Genomic DNA, 27,779 nt, shown 5'->3' with positions numbered 1-27,779 from the left:
GACATCTTATCACAATTTATTTAAAGTGTGAATTGAATGAAACCAGTCCCGAGGAAGAAAAAGACATGAAATTTGTAAAACTTCTACATAAACTGTAAAATAGGCACCCTTCCTGCTCGGTAATATCACAACGAGACGTGCACTTATAGTCAATCATTCATTTCTTCTCCTCACTAATGTCATTGCAAATAAAACTCATGAGGTGGCTTTTTTTCTAGCTGTAGAAGAATGCTCAAGACCAAAAACATAATACATTAAATTAATTCATATCTCTCTACTCTAAGTGAACATATTCTGAGTTAAATACAAACAAAGAAAACTTTGAAAAAWTTTTTTTGTATTTATCCAGAATATGGTGGATTTCAGGGAATTAACGTGGTCAGCAATAGGATGCACAACTTGAAGAAAGAAAAGCTAAACTAATACATTCACTGCTTGTGATAAATGCTGTCATACTAACAAAAACAAATAATAATTTATCATTCATAAAACCATACATCCCACTCCTCACTGTAAGCTATGAAGATGGGGCAGCTAAAAAATGTAAAAGCATTATTCTTCATGAGACAGTGTACTTTATGGGACAGGAATGAAAAAAAMCCCACAAATTCTGTTTTTATTTGCAAGTAATTCTCATAGTATTTGCTCTATTTACAACACCTCTCTTTCTTAAAAGACTATAGTAGAATTTCCTAATCCTAAACCACATAATTGGTAAAGAACATATACATATAAACGTTTATCTGGAAAATATATAAGGGAAATAATCAACATAACCCAAGTTCATTTCTAAACGTTTTCTTGTTTGCATTTCTTTGCTTTCTCTCTACACTTTCACATTTCTTCACAATTTCTCACCACCATGTCAACATCAGCTACCTTCCAGTGTAACTGTAGATACCACACAACATTCACACCAATCTCCTACACTGAACAATCCATCTTTAATCTATAAAAAAAAAAATTCAAACAGAACCCATGAAAGTTTTTTTGGAGGACACTGTAGAAAACATTATAAAAGAAAGATATTTGAGATAGCAGTGACAAACTAGTTACAGTTAAAGTGAAGTTATATGAATCACAAAGCAGGAAAGTTAGAAGTCTTTAAAGGGGAAAGTAAAAAAAAAGGGCTTCAGACTTGCCAGAAGTCACTCTTTTCAGTTTTAGTTATATGGAGTAAGTCGTTAAGCTGCAAAGACATGTTTGCTTTTCTCAGTCAGCCTGCACAGCCACGACACTCCAATAATAATTCCTGGTTTATTTATCCGCATTTGCAAAATATCCAGTTTGTGGTCTTGGCCAATCTCGTTTATGTTTAAAGAAACTGGCAGTGCAAAGATAATAGAATTTAGATTTTAAGTTCTGCTTCACAGTTCTGTTTGAATACAGTCGATAGCTTTAAAACGAGCAGAAAAAAAAAAAATTAACAGATCAGATATGAGGACATTGTGATAAGTGTTCCCACAATGGCTGACAAGGTCACAAGTAGTTTTTACAGATAACAGTTTTTCTGAACATGCCTATTACTCCATATCGCTTGAATGAAAACAAAAGACAAACTCACAAGTGTGAACAAAGATTAGAAGGAACGTGTCAGGTTGGTGCCCGTCTCCTGCAGGCTGACCAGTAGGTCATCAATCTTTTCCATGTTCTGAGAGGCAGACATGCTGCTTGGCACTGTCCCTGACTGATTCATGGACTGGCTAAGAAGGTTCTGGATGCGTGCCTCACTCTCTCTTTGGTTCTGACCAGACTGGCTGATTGCTATTATCTGATCCGATACMGTGTTTCCACCGCTGCTCATCAACGTGCCGCATTCTGCAAAAGGGGAAACAGAAAAGGATAAAGTAAGCTGACACATGGTTTTAAGTACAGTACGTTGGCATGTAATGACACTAAAGTTAAGTTCAAATGAACAAAAACTACAGTACATGCTCTCCTATAAACTGCTCTTGGACACAGGAAAAATAACAACAATATTAAAGACAGTCCRGATTTAGAAGTTCACTATATTATATTAAAAAAAGACAAATTCCACAATAAGCCGTCACTGTTCAGGTCACCACATCCAAGTTTGAATTTCTCACTTTTGTGTTATATTTTGCTCTCGACAAACTTATGAGAAATACTTGGTGTTTTAGCTGGTAAACATTTGTTTTTAAAAACTTGCAGCTGCCTGCTAAATCTGAAAACAAAGCTTAACAAAAGAGGTGTGCGCCTGGGTAAGAAAAGCCTCACCATTCTGAATCCCGAAGAGGAAGATCCCAGGCTGCTGAGGCTGGYTGGGCTGACTGATGTTCCCACTCATGTTGTGTTGAAACAAACTCCCCGGCTGCTGGACGGGGGAGGAGGTRGTCGTCTGAAGGTTGGCCACGCCGTTCTGGGTGGCAAACATGGTGGTCTGTGTGAGTTCCTGAGGGGCCAGTTCTCCCTGAAGAGAGGTCACATTGGGCTGGGGCATAAAGAGACCCACGGGCTGCTCTTGCTGGTTGTTGGTGCTCGCGCCCAACTGCATTGGCTGCTGCTCCTGAAACAGGACTTGCTGCTGTGGGTCGGAGGGATTTCCTAAGGCCATGGGCTCGGGACGATTCTGCTGCTCTACTGTGACCATGTTGGCTTGGGAAAGGAGCAGAGAAGGGTTTTGGGGCTCTTGTGGAACTAGACTGTTGCTCGTTAGAGGAGGCATTTGGCCTTGACTGGTAAACAGGAGATTGGTGCCCTGGGGTGGTGTGGGTAGACCATTGCTGCAAAACATCAGACCAGGCTGCTGCTGCTGAACTGGAGAAAGTGTGTTTGGAGATGAATGAGGAGATATAGTCTGGAACAGGGATGCTTGTTGGGTTTGTGTATGTGGTGGAGACTGGAGGGACTGTTGCTGCTCCATTGGGTTTCTTTGTTGAATGGGAGATATTTGGGCCCCCAGCTGCAGATTGTTAATATTTGTAGAACCACATTCAGTCTGAAATACGGATTGTGGTTCAGAGGAAGAGGACTGTAGAGCACTAAGGAAGGCCAGTTGTTGCTGTTGTTGTTGTTGCTGTTGTTGTTGTTGTTGTTGTTGTTGCTGCTGCTGCTGTTGAGGATTACTGGCTGAAAGCTGAGTTGGCAGAGAAGTTGGGGGCAGGAAAAGTCCAGGAGTTGAGGCTTGTTGCTCTGGTGACTGTAGCACTGTCATGGTGTTTTGGAAAATAGCAGCCTGTACCTGCTCCTGGGAAGCTTTCTGAAACAGAACCCCCTGTGGATCTCGTGTCTCTGTCAAAGGGTTGGAGTTGTGGAACATGGTCGGTGAAGAATGAGTGGGGGTCGGCTGCAAGAAGCTGGTCTGCAAAGAGCAAAGGTCGTTTGCCTGCTGAAACAGCGTAGCTTGTTGCTGCTGCTGACTTTGTGAGGAGTGTTGCTCCTGCGGGAAAAGTGAACCCTGGTTTGTCACCACTCCCTGAGAGGAACTTTGATGTTCTGAGTTCTTGACCTGGGCAGTATCTTGAAACATGCCACACTGCATCTGCATCTGAGACTGGAAAAGCTGCAAATTCTCCAAAACCTGCTGCTGTTGTTGCTGCTGAATTTGCTGATTTTGGATTTGTTGCTGGTGCTGGATGTGTTGCTGCTGCTGTTTGCTTATAGAGTTATCAGGCTGAAGTAAGTTGCACATTCCTTTAGCTTTAAGTTGTCTCACTGCCTCCTCCAGCTGAGCCACTTCATCTGGAGGGAACATGGACATCTGCTGCTCTTGGGATGCAGGCTCCCCACATAGCCTCCCCATGTTAGCAGGATTACTGCAAGACCTCTCCCTTCTGAGACCATCTCTGTGTTCCAAGAGGAACTGCTGTGAGTTCTGCGAGAGCAGAGACTCTGCAGGCAAAGGGAAGGAGCCGCCAGCAGCAATGTCCTGCTTCTGGATGGTGCTTAAAGGGTCAGCATTGGAAAAACCGGCAACCTGTGCTTTATCAGCATCACTTGCAGGCTGGGGAAGTGTATTGTTGAACACTAGGTCTTTGTTTAGATGTGCTGGTGTTACATCTGAGTTTTGCTGGGTTGAACACAAGCCACCATTCTGCTGGAGAGACAACAAACAGAAGAAACATTGTTTATCAATGATTTAAAGTTTAGTCCACCATAATAAAAAAAAAAACTTATCTTCAGGATAATACAGTATGAAGCAAACAGATTTTTTCAAATATATCTGTAATTTCTTAATTCAGGGAATTAAATTGAAATACATTTTAAGCTATTATCAATATTACCAAGGCACTAAAGCTTAAAGATCAATAATTTACCTTAAATACTCCAGAGGACTGCAGGTTGCTTGTTACTTCCATCGGAGTGATATCTTCTCTCTTCACTAAAGGCAACATTGAAGGCATCAAGGTAACATCTATAAAGGTTGGAAAAAAAACAAAAGGTCAATTGAGTCTTTATGCAGAGCRTCTCATGTTATCAGTGTACAGTTTAAGAAATAAAAAAGCTTTTCAAGTTGAAAACAAAAAAATAATTTTATCAACTTCTGAACATCATCAAAAGTTCTTAAAATGAAAAATAACCTTTTATTGGCTCATCAAAAGAACAAGTCTTCACTGGAGAGGGCATCTCTTGCTTCACAGGAATTTCATTTTTTACTGAAAAATAAAAAACAGATGTAAACTACTTCAAGAAAGTAACTAAATGTGTCAACAAAGGTTGTTCACATTATGTTTATGTATTTTAGTTTTACTAAAATGATCAGAACATACCTAAARTCAACAGAACACATATAAATATTATTTAGTATGAATATTATTCTGTGCAAAAATGTGCTCACATTTTCTGTGATTATTTAAAACTGTAGGTGGTACTACTGTCTATTGGTGATGATCAATTTAAGAAGTCCTTTCCTTTTCTTTACTGAGTATGTAAGCTTTAGTGGGAGTTAGTAAAGGTCCGTTCATTTGAAAGAAACAAGCAATCTGAAGACTCAAACCTGCATCTGGAGTGTAGGTAAATGTCTGAATGTCATGGGATCTCCCAGCATTTGTCACCACGTAGATTACTACGCTCACTGGAGAGGAGACAGCTTGGTTCTGATATGGGGGTACTTTCACTATTAAGTGATTCTAGAGAGGATCATACAGAAATGAATAACAGTCATTAAAACACACACAAATAGCATACAACTGAACAAATACATAATTTATTAATAAAGATAAGAAAGCTGCATGTCAGAACAGTGAGTTGACAAAAACTGAAAAAAAAAAAAAACTATCTAAATGCTGAGTGGGAATTTAGAAAATAATTGAAGCAACATATTCACCTTTCACTTAATTCTGATCTTTTTGTCACAAGGGCAAAGGTTTAATCCTGTCTATAACAACTCACTCAGTAAACCTTCGTAGACTTAATGTAATTAGGTCAGAACACAATGAAACTACACAAACCTTTGAACTAAGAACCGTTTAAGATGATTATATCAGAAACCCCCCACAACACAGAGTTAGCTCTGTCAATTGGATTATTTAAATTTAGTTAGTAATTACCATTAATCATTTCAAAGTAAGACAACCAATAAAAATGACATTTCACCTGATGAAACAGCTCCATGTCAATTTCAGCCTCTGCTTTCCATGAGTTCTCATCTGGAACAACAAAAAAATAATAGTTCATTTAAAAAAAATGATCATTTCATATCTGAACACGTCTGAAAGGTCAATTTCTCACCAGAAGCATTTTCTTGAAATATAACTTTGGTGTCTTTCAAAAAGTTTTTGCCAATGATGAACACTTCTTCTCCACCCCCCACTGAAGAGCTGTGAAGTGACTTCTTCAGTATCTCAGGCAGTCCTGCAGGCTGAGCTGTAAACACAAAGGAGCACACCACTGATGAGAGTTTCCTGGATTGTATGCTGGTTCTATGTAAACGTCTATATAAACGTCTATATACCTCTATTATTTTATCCTGTCCCTCTTTTACTCCCCTGCTACTCTCAAAGCAGTTGTCCTAAAGTCATGTGGACATATTTTACATCTTTAAGCATTTTTCCGGTTTGTGGAACTGACCACACCCTCATATTGCAGGAATTATTTAAAGGACAGAATGATGACTGTTAGGTCTCTAAAAACAGACATCAAACGATAAAGGTTTACTGATCTCTGGCTGTATTGAAATTGAGAAACAGGATTTAAAAAGGTATAGTGGTAATTATTAACCAAGTAGGTTTTAGGTCAACTGTGTGTTTTCCCTCAGCTAGTGACCTTTTGAACAGCTAGTTTGGCCGAATGAGTGTAACATTTGTTACGTAGTGTAGGATGATTTTCTCTAATCTACAGATTTATTATAATTTCTCTACTTTTATAAAAAGGTAATATTTTTGCAGTGACAAATGCTAAGACTGACTTACTACACAAGATTGGTGACGAGGGTGTCTGTAGCGTAAGCATTGATCCATCTGGACGAGGAATGTTGACTCGAAACACCAGTCGAGCACGTGTGCTCTTCTTCTTTGACCCTGCCACACCAATACGAGCCTCAACGTCAGCATTACGGAGTTTCAAGATCCCAACACAGTCAACCCTGAAGGGGAAGAAAACAGTAACTTGGACATGCTTGGACTTGTTTCCACTTCCAGTTTTATTAATTTTTAAAGGATCCCCAATTAGTTGTAACATTAGAYTTTATTTGATAAACATATATTTTAACTGTAAAATAAAGATTGTAAAAATACTGTAGGCTGTTTAGTTTTGTAAATTTTTAAAAATATATTTCAACACGGACAGAGCCATTTTATTTACACACAAAGCATTCTGGGTAAATGATGACGTGGATAGGTCCTTGGTGCAAGGCTGCTAGCGAGCTATATCCACCCTGAAGGTTAAATCTTGGACAATATCTGATGATCGACTCTTTTAAATGAAACCAGAGAGCGTTGACAGAGAGGAGAAGGTAGAAATGACTCAGCCTGGAACTGAAAATATGGATGGAGGACAACAGAGCTGCTTCATGGAAGAAGAACCTCAGCTTAGCCTGTTAGCCTTTGCGCTAGCGCCAACGCTATATTACCTTATATGTATTAGCTCAACGCTAGCGCGACAAACAAGCTAATCTGAGGTCCTCCATCCATATTTTCAGTTGCAGACTGAGTCATTTTTGCGTTCCCCTCTCTGTCATATGGATGGAGGACCTCAGTGACGAGAGGAGAATGTTTAGTGCTGAGCTAATAAATATATATGGTGATAGCGTCGGGGCTAACGCTAAATCTAACAGGCTAAGCTGAGGTTCTTCTTCCATGAAGCAGCTCTGTTGTCCTCCATCTATATTTTCAGTTACAGGCTGAGTCATTTCTACCTTCTCCTCTCTGTCAACGCTCTCTGGTTTCATTTAAAAGAGTCGATCGTCAGATATTGTCCAAGATTAACCTTCAGGGTGGATATAGCTCGCTAGCAGCCTTGCACCAAGGACCTATCCATGTCATCATTTACCCAGAATGCTTTGTGTGTAAATAAAATGGCCCAGTCCGTGTAATATATTTTTAAACTTTTAGTTTAAAAATTATAAACACTAAACAGCCTACAGTATTTTTTACAGTCTTTATTTTACAGTTAAAATATATGTTTATCAAATAAAGTCTAATGTTACAACTAATCGGGGATCCCTTTAAGGTATGTACTAAACTAAACTCTGCTAGATTTAATACTTCAGCATGTTCCTAAAGTTGGCTATTATCCCCCTAAAAAAAAAACAGAGAAAGTGCTTACACATCTGTCAATAACTAAACTCTACTTTAAGACAACTGTCTTGACATATTATGATGTACAAGTGAACACATCAAAGCCATATTTTGTTTTAAAAATTGACATTTGTGCTTTATCACAAAAAATAAGAAGCCATTACTGTCGCAATATAAAGCATTAAAACAACAAAATGCACATACGCTAGAGTCATTTTGGTGCTTGGATCAAGGGTCACCTCAATGACAGTTGTGCCATTGATATCAACCTCTTTGCATGCTGTTGTGTTTCGACCAGTTACTCTGCAGGCTTGGTAAAATCCATGAGGCTTCACACGACCAGCATCGTTGCCGACAAACACCTGCAAAACCACTGGCTCATTCACACCCTCCAGCTGTGAAAAGAAAAAAAAAGAGATAATGGATTAGATATAGAGACAAAAAGTTGTTTTTTTCTGGTGTAGTACACTACCTGGCCAAAAATAAGTTGCCACCAAAAAAAAGGTAACACTAATATTTCGTTGGACCACCTATGGTATGCATCGGCTGTGGCATTGTTTGGATAAGCTTCTGCAATGTCATAAGATTTATTTCTTTCCAGTGTTGAATTAATTTTTCACCAAGATCTTGCATTGATGACGGTAGAGTCTGACCAATGTGCAAAGCCTTCTCCATCACATCCCAAAGATTCTCAATGGACTCTGTGGAGCCAATCCATGTGTGAAAATGATGTCTCATGCTCCCTGAACCACTCTTTCACTATTCCAGCCCCATGAATCCTGGTATTGTCATCATGGAATATGGCCGTGCCATCAGAGAAGAAACAATCCACTGATGGAATAACCTAGTCATTCAGTAAATTCATTTGTTTTGGCCAGGCAGTGTGCATTCAGTTCAATTCAAAAATACTTCCCAAAGGGAAATTACAGTATTACATTATTACATTACATGTAGTATTGCACAATTAGCTCACAAAAAGTTACAAGTAACTAGTTTATGAACTTTAAAAGGAAAAAGGAAAAAGATCAATACAAATTTTCTGTCCTTTTTTTGTCTCAAAACACCCCATCATGTCTGTCCTACATGCACACATCAACACGAAGCAAAGTTGCTGAATGGCTGGACTCCCAGAATAAACAGGAAGAAGAAACTGTCTATTCAGTTTAACAAACTCTACTGCCACCATATTCATTTATCCGATCTAATGATTTTTTTTTTCTGGTTATTCATCAAAAACAAAAAAACATGTTTGCAGATTGGGTTCACGTCACCTCATCTACCAAAAATACCAACAATAAAACAAACATAAAATACCAAAATAAAAAAGGAATCGATTGTGCAGAAAATCTATCAAAAAATACATCGGTTTAGAGTATTCTCCTCACCAAGTATTCACATCTCTAATGAGACAATTACTGTGATCTTCAGTCTTACAGGACAGTGCTGACCTTTTATCCCACTGTTTCTATGGCWCCAAACGCAACAAATCTTAAACTCATAAACACATATTTGAAACTCCCTGGTTACCTTTACAGTAGGAAAGCTCTGCTGGGTGCGATCCTTTACTGACCCCCTGCTCCCTTCAGTTAAGTAGCGAGCTCGGTGCTGAGTCTCAGGCTGGACAAGGATCTTGAGCTCCTTCCCCTCACACTTCGATGGGAACTGCATCGAAAGAATTCCTCCTTTCTGATTAGTTGTCTGAGGATCATCAGAGCTGCAACAAACACATAGTTGACAAAACAAATAGCTTTTTAAATATCAATTTCTACTAATGAAGCTTTTTRTTTTTGACACAGTTCACACAGAAAATCCCAGGAGTTTCAAAAACAAGGCAACTGGATTTTAATTCTTTAGTCAAAGACATTTCACTTCTCATTCTTATCAGGCTATAAAACATATATAAACATGAATATACTTACACTGTATAAACTTACACTGTATAACTTACATGAGGGGCTTCACTCTTAACAACGCTGAAAACATTTCTGTAGTTGCCATGGTGCTCTGAGCATTGCAGATTTAAGAGGCCTTGCATCAACCAAGCATATTCTAACCCTGGCTCTTAAAACRTCCACTTATCTGTTTATTTAATCTGCTCTGCTTATCCTAGGTCTTTGAGAGAGAGACTGTGATTCACTGYGGCTGACCATTGTTTGTGCTTCAGTATCCTGCCCCTCCCTTCTCTCTGATCTAACTGCTCGCCTTTGTGGAAATATGGTGAGTGTCAGTGTTTCATTTCCAAATAATACCTGCTGTCACAATTAAATAAGTGCTAAATGAGATTGTTTAGAAGAACTTTCACTATAAATAGAAGATAGAAGAAAGACCTAAAGCAGGGCTATTCAACTGGTGGCCTGCGGGCCACATCCGGCCCGCGAGTGACCAAAATGCGGCCCGCCAATTGGTTCATACTTCTCTTAAGCMCAGACCACCAGTTTTCTACTTTGATTACTATGAGTTCTTTTTGTTAAACATAGACATGTTTGGTATCTACTGAAACTGCAGAATCTTGGCTACAAGATGGTAAAAACTGTTTCTAAGCATACTCAAGACAGTTAAAACTATAAGCAGTTGAATATAAAACTATGAAATTAAAAATAAAATTGGTTTAAAAGTAGGCAAGTCACAGATGTCAAAATATTTGTGTTGAATAGGAGGTGATGCGTTATTTTTGTTTTTGATTTTGTTTTTTTATCACTAAATTTATTACATAGGGTTCTGCATGTTATATTAATAAATAAATGCAGCAAAATAAACTATTTCAAAGGTAACAGATCTTTGATTTATTTACGTAATAACTTTAACTGCTGGATGTTTGGCCCCTCAGCTGTTGGCCTGCATTAACCGTGGCCYCCGGAGCAATTTAGTTGAATAGCCCTGACCTAAAGCTACCTATCAACCACAAGATATTGGAGGAATGTAAAATGTCTGTATTATTGAAGSTTCAATGCCTCAAATTAGATAGTTACTAGTAAAATGAAGAACATCAATTATTTCTTTAAAGCTACAAATATAATTTCTTGTCACATTCTCATAAAACGCAAGGCACAGATATTTTTTAGTTGCATGTATCAGTCAAAGTGTTCTGCACTACAAACCTTCCTTTTGTTCCAGTCTTGTTGTCCGGGCCGAGCTGCGACAGGACAAAGTGTGGACCTTTGGCGCTGTCTGCATCAAACACGTCCATGCTGGCCTCCGATGCACGCACAGACTTAGGACCTGGCCTCTGGCGAGGGGTACGTTTGCGGGACTTTCGCGGCACCTCTGTGTTGTCATTGTAAGAGGTATTGCTCATAATGCTGAAGTTGGACAGTGAGTCATCTATCCAGATGCTGTTRCTTTGCTCTGACTCCAGGGTTGGTGCATCCTGGCACGACATGTGACTGTCGTCAAACAGGTCTTGTGGAGGTGGAGAAATGTTAAGCGCTGTACGGCGCTTGGATGGGGTCATCTGATGATGTGGTTGGCTGTCCTGGGATGTAGGACCTCTTCCTCCTCCCAGCTCACTGCCGGCCCTGTTGTTCCCACCATTGCTGCTGTTCGGGCTCCCGTCATCTGCTGCAACCATCTCCGGTACCACTCTGCTGCTTCTGGTGTCCTCCAGATCACAATTTCTGATGCGAGCAGGGCTCTGATCATTGTGTGTAGCATTGGAATGCATGGAAGAAGTAGAAAAAGCACTGCGAGGCCCTTCCATGGTCAGAGAAGTGTACGTGGCATCTGAAGTGCAAAAATTAAGAAAGTCAATGCAGGCACCTCAACCAGTGTAGGGTAGCAGCCCAGGTAAGTAATAAAAATGTTCACAGTTGTTCCTATTTGTTGTTGTTTTGCCTTTGTTTTTTGTATATATACTGTACATACACCTCTCTCCATGCTCACAAGACTGTCAATGATGCCGAACATACAGTTAATGAGAGTTTGCGTTTCTGCGAGTGAAATGCAGCCATGAAAAAAGCAATACATATTTCTGTATGTGAATTAATATACAAAGAAAATGTAAAATTATTTTCATTCTTTCTAGCATTTTGTTTTTGCTCAAAATTATATGTAAGATGTCAGATATTGAAGCTTTAATTCAATTTCAGCTTTAAAGTCATTCGGGGGATTTGGAGAAGCCACAGAAACAAAACAAAACAAGCCTCTGACCTATGAAGCAGATAACTGCAGACCATTTTATATGCAGACACTCCCTGCTTCAAGAGGAAACTTCCTGAAATATAAAAGGCGAGACAGCAAAAAAAGAAAAAAATATTATTCAGATAAAGAGAATGCTATTAAAATATGGCGTGACACCTCCTCCCAAGTTGCTCCAGCATGCTGTAACTACAAGCAGTTACAGTGAACTCGAAGGGGAACTCTAAGGTAAGGTGGGATTAGGCTGCAAATCACAAAAAATGTTAGCTGCAGTTGAAATGCTGGTTTGTTTGGTGTCAGTAGTTTCACAACCCACATTTGGAAAAAACAACAACAAACAGAGAATACAGACAAGAGGTGTGTCACTTTGAGCAAATAAGCAACACAAACACATTTAAAAGCCAAAAGTAAATGATTATTAAAATATAAAATTATACGTACAATAACTGTGTTTAAGACAATTAGATGTTTGTTTTTGTAAACAAAAAGCTAAAATTTCTGCGTGCAGAATTATTTTCATGTTTGGTTCCTTGGTACTTACGCTTTGGTTGCATTATCAAATTATTTTAAAATATTTACCATTTGGACAGAAAGTAGTGACTTCTCAGAGCAAATATAGATACACCACTATACTTCAAATAAACAAATAACCCCTAAAAATAGTCCTACGTTAGTCGTTGACACTTCTTTAATATGTATGAGTTTTAAATATATGTATGCTTCAAACCTGTAAGCCCTTTCTCATGTATTCACAATACACTCATCATGTTCTGTTCTTTCTCCGTGTTTAGTGTCATCATAAACTCAGGCGGAACAACTGTGAAGTGAAACATTTTAARATTAATGATAAATGATCTGTTTATCTACTGTGTCATCATCAACACACCCATCAATTTGTGACTCACATGGAACATACCGGCACAAAGGCTCTGCCGCTTTATAGCCTACCACCAAAAATGCAAATGGAATATAATTCCAAATAAAATATTTTTTTGTGCAGACCAATAAGCTAATCTGTCACAGTCTTGTTCTGGACTTCTATATATATCCACTAATATGAGGAGTTTTTTTTTTTTTTATTGGCTATGAATAGCAGCTCCACATTGGCTGAAAGCCAAATAATCATCAAAAAAGTGTCTGCTGTATCAGGGTTCATTGGGTTTTATTACATACGCAGAAAAGCAAAATTTAAAAAAGTCTTTGTCTTTTATTATCATACAATTTACTCAAACCTTATTTATGTTACCAAATAAATATAAAGGGTCAACAAAAATACTTTGTCAATAGAGCTTTATATTGTGTGAACATGTTGCACTATGGAGTTATTTGGGTGGGAAGAAACAACAGAGTAACATGAAATCACAATAAGCAGGAACAGACAGCAGGGCATGTTAAGCTGAACTTAACATCCTTCATGAGCTTTTTGTTATTTTTTATTTTTGTCTTGTGTAAAAAAATCAAAGAGAAGCAGGCTGCATGTACAACAGGCTTTCCTGCTGCATGCAGGTGTTTGTGTTCACCTACAGGTACAAACTGTTACACGAGTAGTGGTTTTTGGGGTGGGGCAATATCAATCCTGCTTGCAGAGAAGAAACAAGGATAGAGGATGCAGGATCCTACCTGATGCTAGAGGAGCTGAAGGGAGAGGCCCAGCCTCTCCGTCGCTCTTTTGACTCATGACTTCTGGGTTCTGATGGGTGAAGGAAGACAACTGTAGCTCTCTGGGAAGAAGCTCATACACTGACTCTGTTGTGAGAGTAGGGGGACCAATAAAAGGAATAATAAGGTGATTGATTAACAGGAATTCAATCGCTTTTTTTTTCTGTTGGGAATAATGACTCCAACGTGTCAGCTTGATGACTAACAAAAAAATCAAGAAACTTAAAAATAACAGAACACAGATTTTTATTTTATTTTATCATCATCAACACTCAAACAACAAAGTGCAAAAAATAAGTACATAAAATAATAATGTTCACACAGTTGTAAAAAATTTACTCAAATCAAAAAAATATACATGTCTGTCAGGGAATCTGATTTAAAAAGCTAAAAACAAATAAATAGCCATGTTTTAAAACTATATCAGAACAATGCTCTATCACCAGTTCAGTTGTCAAACAGGTTTCCACTTCTGTATTACTGCCAATGTCTGACACAGGCTGTTCGTATGCACAGTCATGTTACACCTTTGCCTGCCCTCTACACAGCATTAACTAAAGAAACAAAGCAGGTACTATAATAAAGTGCCATTGTCTATGATGACGGTTTAGATCAGAAATTAAAACAATCAAATTAATTTAAATAAATTGTGTAAGGAACAGAAATTACATTTTTTTGCTGCTATGATCCTAAAAAAAAAATTTAAACGAAGACTTTCCTATGAATCGCTTTAACAAAATAATTTTCACCTGACAGCAAAAAAGGCATGGAAAAACAAGTCTTTTTTTATATCACTCATTCTTCATGCATGTCAAAGCATGACATCTGCATGGTGAACACTGCAGTCATTTTTCTTGCATAGCAAAGCATGACATTTATGTTACCTATTGGTGGTGAAGTACACCACCAACAGATGTCAGAGATGTGGGTGTGTTTTCAGCTGTGGACTGTCCCTGCCTTAAGGTGAGAATCACGTTCAGTCTGAACCCAGCATAGGGCTACAACTGCCTGGGCAGCTCCCTGTTTTGTTACTCTAGAGACATACTGAGGTTTATGTATTTATTCATTTATTTTAGTTTGATTCCTGTAGACATTAACTGGTATTACTTTAAGAAGAATTCATACAGCCTCTGTGGCTACAAAATATGCATTTTTAATGCAATATAAGGTAAATAAAAGCTTGACTATTGCTACAACTAAATACATTTGAATATTTACAGCATCTGTTTTTTCTTTTTCTTTCCCCCTTAGATTTATATGACCATAAATGGTATATGTTTTGACATTGAACTATTGATCAGACAAAGCAACAGTTTTAATGAGTACTTTCAATACAGGGTAAAYGTCACTTTACACAACAGAGGAACTGGTAAATCTATCAGGGATCAAAATCCCTGACAGGTTTGACATTCTTCTTTATGTTAGCAAATGCTGAATCTGACTAACAAAATCTTATGTAAAGTTTAAAGATATCAGAAAACCCATTTAAATTATATTTAACTCACCATCCATCACCAGGGAACATAGTTTTACAACACTGGTATTTCTCTAACAAAATACTAACTTATGGCTCTGAATTCACAAAAGACAATAAAACAAATAAAGTTGAGAAAAATCAAAAGCTGTGACATATATAAGGCAGATCTTTTTAAACAACAGAATAAAACAGAGCTGTCTCTCTTCTCTCTGCCTGCCATAGGAGACGGGGATGAGGGGAAGCCTTAGGTCAACAGCATGACAACACTTTTACTAACAGTGATTCATCATCCAAATATTATGGTATGAACTAAAAGCGACCATTACAGTCGCCTGACTCTTCCCTCTGCCAACTGCCAGTTTTAATTACTTGCAGCTGAATCCCAGGGTTTGGTGTGTATATCTGATACTTAACCCTCCCATTGTTACCACTCACTGTGCACAATGGACAAACCTGGGACCGACTGAAACCAACCCATGCCTCTTCATTTCTAAAGCCCTCCAGTCTCTTACGGTTTGCTTTTAKAAGCGCAGGAAACCCTAGTTCGCATAAACAGATCTTAAAACTGGACTCGGTAAACTCATAACTCACTCTGAGCCAAACGTACACAGAGGATTCTAGTGTGGCTGTGCTGGTTATTTGCTATGTTCAGTAAACAAAAAAGTCACACAGATGCATGCATATGCACAAAAACATTCCCCATCATGTCCACAAAAACCCTCTGTCTACCTTTGCAGTTGCACTTTAAATCTACAGTTTTTTGGGGGTTTACTGAGTGACTGCACATGCAGCAACATGTGCTTTGCGTGAAAAACCCTTCCAGTAAACAAACTGCCAACCGCACAGTCAGAAAATATGCACTCACTTTTCAGAGCACTGGTCTCAACTCACTGCCTGGCCTGTTCAAAGTGTTTCCATAGCTCCTGGGACGTTTTTGGGACCAGAAAATAAAAATCTTATTTTGCTGCAAGTTTATTTCCTCTTAAACAGACAGTCTGCCATTCTTAATTTACATGTGACAACACAGACTCTTTCACYTGGAAGCAAGTAAAAAAAATAAATTATGAAAATAACTCTACTTTCCTATTTAACTTAAAAATGAATCATATTGACTCACACACCCCTTTCAGTTTTGAGCCTACTCTAAAACCAGTCATATTGTGCAGACCACTGACCACGGAAAAACCTTCAATTTTCTCTTTGGTATGCTTGTTTGTCTTTGTGTCTATGGTGTATAATGATGTGATTGTGATGCTGTATTTCTGAGTGTTTTATGTGCTGCAGAACAGGAACCTGCTGTAAAACAGCAATTATGCTGAGTCAGGCTTGATTNATGCTGAGTCAGGCTTGATTTTTAGTAATCTTTTCCTGTTAAATCAATAAATCAAATCAAATCAAATCTCTTCATCCTCCATGAACAAAATATTAAATTTGACCAAAAATTGTTAAAACAATGCCACGTGGTTGTTAGTTTGAATCAAGTCTGCTGCTGTCATTAACACAGTTTAATAACTATAACCTGAACATTAAAAATCCAAATCACATGGCAGAGAGGGTGACTACTTTTGTTTTTGTACTCATGYAATGCCTTGTGATCAGTTTTTACAAAATGCAGTACAGGCTAAAAGGTGAAAAAAAGGCACTTACCATGTGAATGGCAGGACTTGCACTCCCATTCATTTCCCTCACATTCCAGCTGCTTGCTCTTACTAGCCCTGGCATCTGGGGCGTGGCACTGGTTTTTGGCTGAGTGAGTGATTTAAATCCTTTCCGTGCCCCCTCCTCCCTTCAACCAACCTCTCTCTCTGTCCTGTTTATTGTTATACAGACCCTTTTCTGCACTGCACCTTGCTCAACAGGTTAGYGGTATTGTCATGTGGAATCCTGTCAAACCGAACCAAGAGTGTAGTGTAACATGGTTGGTGAAAAACTGTGGCTAAACTGTTTCACAGGGTGGACTGCCTAAACTTGGAAGAATGCTGCTTAAGAGGACGTGATTAGGAGAAGCTTAGGTTTCTTGTCAGTGCATTTGGAGATTATTCCCAGCAGTGAGGGGGGGGGTGTGTGTGTGGGGGAGGGGGGGAGCAGAGAAGGGCTGGCACCTGCAGCAAACCATGTACAACAACCCTGAAATGTTTACAGCCAAGCCTACACAAGAGCTGCAAGGGACTCCATAGTAACACAGATCAGGGGCCACGTCTTTAGAGCGTTTGAGTCTCTTGTGAGTTTGATGAAAATGAAAAGATAAAACTGTATAATCTATAATGAATTGGGCATAGAGAGAGTGGTATTCACTGTACCTGTATTATATTAAGCCAATTGTTGTAAAATATCATAATGTGCCATTTTTGTCCTCACCTGTTCCCAAGTTCAAAATCTGTTTTACAATAATTTGTTGGCCCTTGAGAGAAAAGTTGTGTTTCATGTAGGATAGTTAAATTATTATTCATTCTGTTCCGTGTAACTTTTGTTTACAAAATCTAAAAAGGAAAACAAGTTTATTCTACCGTTACTTCAGTGTTTAATACCAACTATTGGCCATGGAATGTACTGATAATAACTTAGAGTGATGAACGGATAATAAATTTTGATAACCCATTCATCCATTTCCTGCTGATTATCCATGGTCAGATTGAGGAGGGAACAGGTTCAGGAAGGAAACCTAGACATTCCTCTCCACACCAACACATCTTAGACCAGAAGACACAATCCCTACAAGTTTTTGGGTCTAACCCCATGTATCATTCCAGGGGGGTGTGCCTGGAAAAACCCCATTAGGAGCCCAGAAGTTATCCTTATCAGATGTCCAAACCACCTCAGTTGATCCTTTTGATGCAGTGAGGCAGCGGCCCTACTCCGAGCTCCCTCTAGATGTCGGAGCTTTGTTGAGTCTACAGAAATGCCACCTTAACTTCATGGAGGTGTATGAGTACTCCCGGGAACCTTGGGGCAATGCTGTCTGGACTGTTTGACCCTGACAGGGTCTCCCATGGCATTCTGGCCCCAGGGGTGGGGTTAGATTAAGAGCAATTCAAAGACCTTGATAAACAAAGACCCCATCTATTAGGGATGCCTCACCTGGATCACAAAAACTTGTGAACCCTTCTGGTGGGGGTGAGCTTGCAAACAAGTGCCTGACAGGAAGCCACCTCCCTACTGGCCTGAGGAGAAAAGAGTCAAGGTCGAGCGCTATGCAAGTCAGACGGCTGGTGAGGGTGAGGCCTAAGATGTGCCGATTTCAGATAACAAAAACTGTCTTGTTATGACAGCCCTTTTGGCTTTTCTTGCAAAAGAAAGTAAGTGGGTCAGTGCATATTTTCCAAAATTAACAGCAGCCATTCTCTCAATGAATGCAAGTAATAAAAAGTGTAGATTCACAACTAATTTATAAAAGTAGACAGATAACATTTGACCAATATGTATCCACATACACATTTACGTATTTAACGATGCTCAATGACATTTTTAACACAATCTGTTATGTTGCTCATGTTMGCTCAAAAGTTCAACTGTTAGTTCAGGCAAATGTCTGTAAAATACAGACAAAAATTGTGGTCATCAGGCGTAATGCCCTATTGGAAGTTCTGGAAAGCTAAAATTTAAGAAATCCTCATCTGTTTAAAATGGAGTTTTGCGTTTTAGTTTATAGTGCATAATAACTCCAGTTTTTAGATCTGTTAGGGAACTGAAAGATAAAACAGTTGCATACAAACAATCAGTGGAATTTAAACTATTTGGAGAATGCAGCACACAAGCAGGATCTATCACATGAGTGTTGACTAAAAATTATCTTGCATACAAATATTGAAACACATTTGTGCAACTTTTCAAATAAAATTTGGCATAAATGAGAAATTGATGAGGACACAAGCACACAGACATACAAACACACCCACACACTCACACACAGACATTATTAATTCATACTACAGTATTTGGATCTGGTGAGCCAATACTGGCAACAGGAAGAGTCTTTAGCAATACCACAGATGCAATCACCCGCTGACAGTTTGACATCATTATGCTACTGTGCTGTCCAAATTTTATATCTAAAAAATAATCTATGAGCTGATATATTCATGTAAGACATTCTGAGGTTCACTAACGTGCTTGATGTTCCAGCTAAATTTCCAATAAAACATTCACCATGAACAGAGACTAAAGAAAGAAAWATTGGAAAAGACTTGAACAAAAAGTCTATTAAAGAAAAAAACTTTCCATTTTTGTAAAACGGGCTTTTTTCAGTTTGATAACAACAATAATGGTGTTATGATGTACAGTATATATAAGACCACACCCAAAAGAAGCATCAAGCACACAGCTGAAAAACTGAAGGTAATAAAATTTACCAACCAACACCCATAAAGCTCACTAATTAGCATGCAGTGTTTTTTTTTGACTGCACCAAAGAGGTATTCTGAAAAAAATTAAGCTTATTAATCTGATAAATTACTGAAATAACAAAAAAGGAAAAGTTTTGCTGATGGAAGTGCATGAGTTTCAAACAAATATTTGACTGACACTGCAATATGACATAAAAAAACAACACTTGTGAAATGAAAAATGTGGATTATCTTGTTACAATGTCTCTTTTCCTTTTGGCATATTTTCAGTCAGCTGGGTGGATGATGACCTGGATAGATGTGATGAYGAACAGGAAGGAGAGGACCTACTTCTTGGGTCAGGGGTGTCCAGTCTCGGTCCTAGAGGGTTGCTATCCTGTAGCTCCTTTTGAAATGAAGTTGAGCAGATTTGGACTAGTGTTTCTAATAAATTGTATTTATTCATCAGCGGGTTGTTTTAGACTCGGCCATTTCCCTCAGGTGTTTTCTGTCAAAAGAGAGCTCACGTGCAGTTGTCAAAATACAGCTGTCACGGGTTAAGGACACCTGGGACAAAATTCACGGGGTTAAATGAATTTTTAAAATCATGATGTCCACAATAATTTTTTGACTATTTTAAAAGATAATCCCTTTAATGTACACAATAAATAGTCAATTGAAAAATCTTAATGAACTAATCTGAAAAGAGAAGTCATTGGCTCAGTTAATAAAAAGGAATAAACAGATAAACTGGGATTAGCACATTTAGCACTCAGTGAGAAAAAGTGTTTGAGACTTGAGGCACTGAGAAATTCACAAAAGAATTGAAAAACAGAAGAGTTGAGAACAAGAATGTAGAAAAATAGAAACCTAATGCTAAATTTGTGTAAACTGAGAAGTTATTTGAAGACGGTCCCTGTTTTAAATAAAAACAGCCTGCAGGTCAGCTCAGGACTCACTAAGCTCTATCAGCGTTTATCCATACTGAATTGCCTTTTGATTCTCATTTTATTTGCTTTCCTTCCTTTAAACTGTGCCATTTTACACAAAAGTGAAAATGTGCTGGTGTAGACTCTAGGTTTRGGTCAGGTCTACACCTTCAACTATTAAAGAAGATTTGTTGTACAATCTAACTGAGGATTAGGAATGTCTGCAGTTTAGTCAGGTAAAACCCTAAGAATATGAGAAAAAAATAGTCAAGAACTAACAAAAAAAAAATCACAAAAAAAGATGTTCTTTGTTGGACTTAAATTGAAAAAACAAAAACATACATTATAAAAAGGCATCAAATGAAAAGAAATTCTTATGACTGGGATTCTAAATTTAAGTAGTAACTTGTGTAATAAACTCACAAAAATATCTTGAGAAATTGCAGGCTCACTACGCAGATTCTGACACGCTAAAACACGAGTTAGCTCAACATAAACAATCAGTAGTAAAGTCGGGGGGGGGGGGTGATCTGTAGAGTCACACTATTGCTCATCTTTGAGCATGTTGCAACTTGTTGAAATGGTAAGACATGAACGTCATCATTCCTGCTGACAAAGTGCTAATTGACTCATCAAAAAAAAGTCCCCACTTGGCAAACTGAAAAAAGAGGAGTGGCAAGAAAATAAGGTAAAAAAAATGATGACACTATAAAGACAAATGATGTCTTAATCTGTATAAGGATATTAGCTTAGTATGACATCTTGATAGATATGAAAGTTTTATCAAACAATTTGCAAAAAAAAAATATGATAAAACCATTTTGCTGAGTCAATGTTTTCTTCAGTTTTTACTTAACACACTTCTACAAAATCTGYAGAGTGACAGCATGTGACCTTTTTTATGTGACCTAAACAAAAACACTAATTTGAAACGAGACGAAAAGATTATAACATTTAAGTAGCTAAGTGTAACTACTTCCATTTTGTAGGAATTAAAAATGAATAAATAAGATACAATAAGGGATTAGGCTTTTAAAAGTTCAAGCAAACAACTATGGATGACAAAAAGAAGATTGAGTCTTTGCAGCTAAAGCTAGAGTCCTTAAATTAAAAAAAATTTCAATAAATGAATCACAACACTTAAAAAATATATAGTTCATTAAACAAAAAAATCTAAATTTTTAGTAAAACCAAGTGAGACAGTCTTTCAGTTTTACAGTTGTGTGCTTCACTTTTACCCAAAGTTGAAATTTAATACTGTCTTCTTTTGTTAGCAATAAAAAATGTTATGTTTGTTGTACATGTTTATTTTATTTTATTTGTATTTTATTATTTTTGTGGTTGTTGTTGAACAGAAGTTCTTTTTCCTAGGATTGCCTAAGTTCCAACAATGACAGGATACTGGGGGAAATCCGATGAACCAATGCTGCAGTTTAGTCCAGTCTTACCAGTCAGCCAAGGAAGCAACAGATGACTCAGAAAAGAGTAATGAAAACACTGGACACAGCTATTAAGAGTTGTTAAGCTGTATGATGGATCACTAATTTTTGACGAAAATGTAAAACACGGGCATTTCTGAAGGTTTTTAAATGCCTTTCTGTGACACTTGGTCATGAAACTTTTGTTATGCACCTGATTGTTTTAAAAAACAAAAACAAAAAAAAAAAAACATAAAATGGAAACTCTTCTTTTAAAAAAATGTGGAACACCTGAGGACACATACCACAATATCATGTAAACCTTAATAAATCTTACATGAACTTCTGAATTTGCAAAAAGAAAAAAAAAAGAAAAAAAGCAAACAGTGCACCTCAATCCTCAATAGGTGCAAAGAAATGACTTTACTAAAAGGCACACAAATAAAGAAAAGGCTTTGCATTGTTTTTAGCTTTGCCCCTGCTGAAAAACATTACCCAAGATTACAAAAAAATGAAACCTGGATAAACCTGCATTCACATCCGGAAACATTTATACAAGGTAAAAAAAAAAAAAAAATCTGTTGCATCATCTACCAACATGTAATTGCTGGCCTACACAATACCTCTCTCCCGCAATTTAATCTCAGCTTGGGATCAAAGATGCATGTGAAACTGTTTCTATAATAAATAGTCTAATAACAACTCCTATCTTTTAGCAGACGTGTGAACACATAAACGTTTGCAGCCACAAAAAGTAACATGCATCTATTGGCCTGCTCTGTTATATAAACTCTACATACACAGCCATTACCAAATCTGACCAGAATGACATTAATTAATTTTATTTCAAGAGCCACATTATGAAATGCCTCACTGCAAATTGTAATGAGAACAGCCAAATCACTCCAGTACTGTGTTCCATGAGGAGACAGCATGGCAAGATGACAGATGAGCTAATTACTTATAGCTGACCACTGACAGCAAAATTTACCCTAAGGCTGAGTAACAATCCACCATGACTGTAAGAAAACAGATGGAAAAATGCCTCAGGAAAAGAATCACGAGAGACGTGGGGCTGCGAGTTGCCATTACAAGTCAAAGGGGTCAGAAGTCTCATTGAAAGGCATCAGATTTTAGACTTTTTTGGAACAGTCTCAACAAAAACTGGAAATAATAAGCTTTGCAAAATAGGGTGTTTATTGTACAGGGTAGGATTACATAGAGTAGGTGTTCCAGTTTCTAAAGTTTCAAAATAAAACAAACATTTATTTTTGATGGACAGACTCTTTGTATCATATTGTCAACACCTTAGCAGATTTTCCATTTCCATTTATTTATTTATTAGAACTTCAAAACTAATAGAATAATTCAAAGTTCTGTCTTTCTCTCATTCAGAGGCAGAAAAGTTCCCGACAGTGGGCCACAGTCTGTGTATCCAACTTATGAGTTTCAGACACCCTAACTGCTGCTTCTCATCTGCCAATGGAAAGACTGAACCCAGCCAAGATTCACCACCCTTAATATTTAATGTCTTACTCCAGAATCATCCTGCTGTGGAGAGAATTGCAGGGGCTGTTAGATGTCACAGGTGCTTTGGGCTTCTCACAAATGAGTGTTAGAAATCTTGTCTCGGGTTGAGAGCAAGCTAAAGCAGGTCATACCGACTAATGCTCTTCTGACTTTGAATGACGCACGTATTGTGTCATCAGTAAAGCATCTAAAAACACTTGTTTTTTAAATCAGTATTGGCTTTTAAGGCACTGTCACAACATAATGTTTTAGACAACGTATGCCAATTCATGAAATGTTTTTTGTCTAAATTACTAATAAAAGTTATATATTTGATCAATTTGTTAGCATTACATTATGTGCATGCCTAAAAGAGACTTCCACTTGATTTTTTTAATTCCTTYTTCAGTGCAGCTGTCTTTAAAATGCTCATAAATTGTCTTAAATTGGCTTAAACAGGGCCTTTAAAAACAACAATCTTGTACCTAATCCCATCCAAAAAAAATACAGATATAAAAAAATCTAACAATATCTGAAGATATGCAACATAAAAACTTTGAATGATCTAATGTTCTACTGCATTTGTAAAAAAAAAAAAAGAGAGAGAGAGAGACAGACAAAATCACCCTATTCTACTCGCAAAATACGTTTTTTGATAGAATGATAAAAACTGAAAAACAAAAGTGCTGCAGCAGTCTTCTGAGTGTAACAAGCCATTGAACATAAGAGGAAAAAGGTACTCTGGTGTACACACAACTGTCAAACTATAGATGAAAAATGACTATTCTCTTCTCGCAAAGCATTTGACATTTTTTCACTAAAATCATCAACAACAGTTTTGAAGATGATCTGTTTTTGTCTAATAATTTTTGATATGTTTATGTAGTACATTATACCATTTTTATAGAAGCAAATATTTGCCTTTTAATTTTTTGTTTAATAATAAATTGTAATGATATACAATTTTGAACATCTCCACATATTTTTCAAACTGTGCAAAATGTTCATATTTACACAGAAACCACAAAAGTAAGGGTTTCACAGTTTAAACCACTCATGCATTGATTGGAGCAGCCAAAACAAAGTCACAAGTGAGCAGTAAATACTAAAGAAGGTGATTTTCTGACCTGACCCCGATTAGACTTCTTACTTAAGTTTGGTTAGTGTTAATAATTAATCAAAAAGATTAGACAAAAGATAAAAGTGCAAACATGCACACTGATTGAATAGGTAGGAATTCATAGCATCCCAACATTGCTTTTAATAAAACCCCAAATCTCAAAAGCTTTACCTAAAAACAATAAAACTAAGTAAAACTAACATTACACAATGTTCTATTTTATGTTATTCAAAATTAGATTAGTCCTGTACTCTGTGATATTTAAATAGAAACACTGATGCAAGGCAAGACTATATGTTCTTTGGGTTCAGATTCCTGTCAATTCACATTCTATTTTGCTTTTAACTCCGCCCACTTTATCTTTTATCTAGGTCTTTCTCCAATTAGTCATCATGCCAGCATTATGTAGCCTAAAAGAAGTAATTCCCATGAGAAATCATTCACTCCAGACCAAATTACCATTGGGCCATGAAAACAAATAAGTGAAAAAAAAACTGAAAGCTATAAATTTTGCAAAAAAAAAAAAAAAAAGTCCAATCTACAGGAGATTTACACTACTCTGAAGTTCTGTAAACTCTTAATATTGATAGCTATCCAAAAAAAAAGACCTGTAAACAACACACTTTTAGGGCCAAAATCTTAATGCATGGTAAACAATTGACACGACGGAGTATTTAAAAAAACAATCTGAGATAAACTGACAAAAAAATGGTTYGTAGCTTGCTTGACACTAGCCTGGCCCTTGCCTTCCTACGCAGTTCTACTCAATTCTAGTTTCCCTTCACTGCTCCGTCTGGGATTTCTCCCATAGACAAGATTTCTTCAGCAAAATTTCGTTTGAGCCAATCAGAAACAAGAAGGCAGGGTTTTGAAAAACAACATCGTTCTCATTTACAGCCGTCTTGTTCAGCTCGGTACTTCTCTCCTCTCAGTAGGGTTGTTTACAGTGCACGCAATTTCCGGTTAGCTTCTTAGCTTAGCCTCCTTCACGGTGAAGCTGGCATACACATTCATCGCCAACTGATCCAATCATTTCACCTTCAACAGAGGCCACGCCTCCAGCAAGAATTGTTTCTCTATAGCAGAGAGTCCAGACCCTCGTACGAAGCAAAGCGAAGGACAAGGGGCTGGTTTTAASCAGGCTAGCCTGACACGCCAGGTTGGTTTTGAACCTAAAATGTTGGTCCTAAGAGTGAAGAAAAAATAWATTGGGCTAAAACAGGGCATGATCTTCACTGAGGGACAATAAATCTCCCTGAATAGAGTTTCAAATATCTTTATAGGTCCTAAGCTTGTGAACCTCAGAAAAAAGACAGTGACRTCTAATTAAACCAAGCTAGTAGCTAAGAGTGTGTTAAACAACCTGTAGCATAGGGTTGGGCAATATTGGCAAAAAAAGAATCACGATTAATTGTGGTATTTAGCTGGCAACGATTAATTTGACGATTAATCCCCTGGAGTCCCTGGACACCCTTATGTCCTAGTCCCATGACCAATTTAATGGGAAGRATTTGCTCTTCGTAAAGATCTGTTTCAAATTGTGTCAAAATTACAGACTTCAGGCTATACATCAAATTTTAAATTGTGTTGATAGATAAATAAATTACAGAACTTTTTAAAAAATGTTCGTCATATTTGAAGCTGAGAGGAGCACCGAGCGGACTCTGCCTGCTGGCATTAATTGTATTAACTGTCAAGTGCCAAAGAATAATCGATTAATGTTTTTCTGACAAGTAATTGCGATACGATACGATTATRCCCAACCCTACTGTAGCATAGTCCAAAATGATAATGAAAAAATGATTTAATATCAACAACAAGTCAGCCATGCTCATGGATGAACCAGAGCAAAGCCACAACAAACGTGACAGTCAGACGGATGTAAAACCAGTTTGGATTGATGTTTAACCTATGAAGTCTACAAAAATGTCCTGAACAACAACAACAAAACATTGTGCCTGCCTATAAAAGCTTTGAAAGACAGAAAGTTCTCAAAATGACTGAGTCACATGGTAATTCTATCAATAATCAAAACCGAAAAGCATTTCTGTTAAAAATGCATGTCTACAGTCACTGATGTGCTGGGACTGAAAAAAAAGCAACAGATTAATAATGGCCTAACTTTAATTGTATACATTTTTTTTATAATTTTCCTTCCATTCACAATATTTTTTTCTTTCATCAAAATATCAACAGGCTTTCTAAGCAGTGAAGTGTTTCTAAGCACATGCCGCCAAGTTTGCCTGACACAGCAAAGTCAATATTAATAGAGTGCTATTTAAGCCCAGGTTTATACACAGAGGAGACTGAGAGTTAATTATTGACTAAGTGTTGGTGGTGTCAATAAAAAATAAAAAAAAGAACTATGTTAAGATCTGAGAGCTGAGAATCGTTAAACACGCTCAGTAAAACTTGTACCAAAAACAATTAAAAACATTTTTTTTTGGTTTTATGTGAAACTGCTGGGAAGACGTTTTATAACCTCCAATAATGGGCAGTCCCTTACGGACTACAAAAATTAGCACAAACTGCCTTSCTGTCCTGAGTGCTATTGTCACACTGTGTTGTTTTTCCTCTGTAATGCCTGGTTGACTCATACGCTAAAAATGACTTGGGTTAAGTTGCCCAAAGTAGAAAAAAAGAGCAAAAGATAGTAAACAAGCAAACATTAAAGTTCTTACAGCAACAAAGCTTAAATCTACTAAAATCTATGTAAATAACAGGGAGTMGATTTAGCACACATGTTCATACTGACACTGACCAATTAGGTTTCACTTCACACCAAAGAGTAACTCTATAAAAAACTGAAAAATTGGTCTTTAACTACGGGATGCAAAACCAAACTCTCAAATAACAAATACTCAACAGTGGGTTTAGTAATCATTGTAATCAAGGACAATATGTTAACACAATGGTCAATAKTTTACCAGAGGATCGTAGCTGATTTATCTGATGAATATAAAGTTTCTCTTTACGCTCCTTTCTTTTACTTTCTTCTTGTTATAAACAGAATAAGAAAAGTAGCTACACGTTTAGATTTTTTAATCAATGAATGTTGAACATTCTCTTTATCTGTTCTTAATACTTAAAAGAGGAACATTGAAGAATAATTTATAGAAATAGAGCATTAACAGGGCAACATAGGCTGATTCTTTGTCTGTTTTATAACACACTAGAACTTTACTAGTTAAGACTTGAGCAATCCTACATCACACCACCAGAAAAGTTTAAAACATTAAAAAAAAAAAAATACTGGTTTTAGTACCAGTGCAAAAGCTTATGTTGCATCTGGATTATTGCACCTAAAACTTTACTGGACATGTTTTGTTTGTTTGTTTGTTTGTTTGTTTATACAAAGAATTTAGAAATATCAGCTTCTCTTTTTGTACACAGTGTAAATTATTACTCTTCAATGAAAAATACTTGTAGCTTTTAGCCAAAGTTAACCGCTGCATTTGAAAAATGCAAATAAATAAATAAATAAATAAATAAATAAATAAATAAATAAATAAAT

The 27,779-nt window shown here is 37.2% G+C and overlaps 1 protein-coding gene across 7 annotated transcripts in view; it reads right to left on the bottom strand.

Moving 5' to 3' along the window:
• nfat5b (nuclear factor of activated T cells 5b) overlaps positions 1 to 27,779 on the bottom strand; it is a 29,878-nt gene continuing 2,099 nt past the window's right edge. The window contains exons 1-13 of one of the 7 annotated variants that reach the window (XM_014027217.1): positions 16,615 to 16,749; positions 13,452 to 13,577; positions 10,796 to 11,417; positions 9,225 to 9,411; positions 7,902 to 8,092; positions 6,372 to 6,544; positions 5,692 to 5,826; positions 5,557 to 5,609; positions 4,958 to 5,090; positions 4,542 to 4,616; positions 4,278 to 4,375; positions 2,239 to 4,057; positions 1 to 1,818 (exon numbers count right to left, since the gene is read on the bottom strand). In XM_014027217.1, the coding sequence (XP_013882671.1) occupies positions 1,580 to 1,818; positions 2,239 to 4,057; positions 4,278 to 4,375; positions 4,542 to 4,616; positions 4,958 to 5,090; positions 5,557 to 5,609; positions 5,692 to 5,826; positions 6,372 to 6,544; positions 7,902 to 8,092; positions 9,225 to 9,411; positions 10,796 to 11,417; positions 13,452 to 13,509 (3,783 nt within the window). In that variant the 5' untranslated portion in view covers positions 13,510 to 13,577; positions 16,615 to 16,749 and the 3' untranslated portion in view covers positions 1 to 1,579. Of the gene's footprint in view, positions 1,819 to 2,238; positions 4,058 to 4,277; positions 4,376 to 4,541; positions 4,617 to 4,957; positions 5,091 to 5,556; positions 5,610 to 5,691; positions 5,827 to 6,371; positions 6,545 to 7,901; positions 8,093 to 9,224; positions 9,412 to 10,795; positions 11,418 to 11,843; positions 11,908 to 13,451; positions 13,578 to 16,614; positions 16,750 to 27,779 lie in introns of those variants that run through there. The other 6 variants (XM_014027225.1, XM_014027194.1, XM_014027202.1 and 3 more) reach the window with 6 other exon arrangements.

Source organism: Austrofundulus limnaeus, unplaced genomic scaffold (genome assembly GCF_001266775.1).
Source record: "Austrofundulus limnaeus strain Quisiro unplaced genomic scaffold, Austrofundulus_limnaeus-1.0 Scaffold5, whole genome shotgun sequence".
In the NCBI taxonomy this organism is placed as follows: Eukaryota; Metazoa; Chordata; class Actinopteri; order Cyprinodontiformes; family Rivulidae; genus Austrofundulus; species Austrofundulus limnaeus.
Note: the sequence above shows the minus strand (reverse complement) of the source record. Positions and strands in the feature narration are given on the sequence as shown.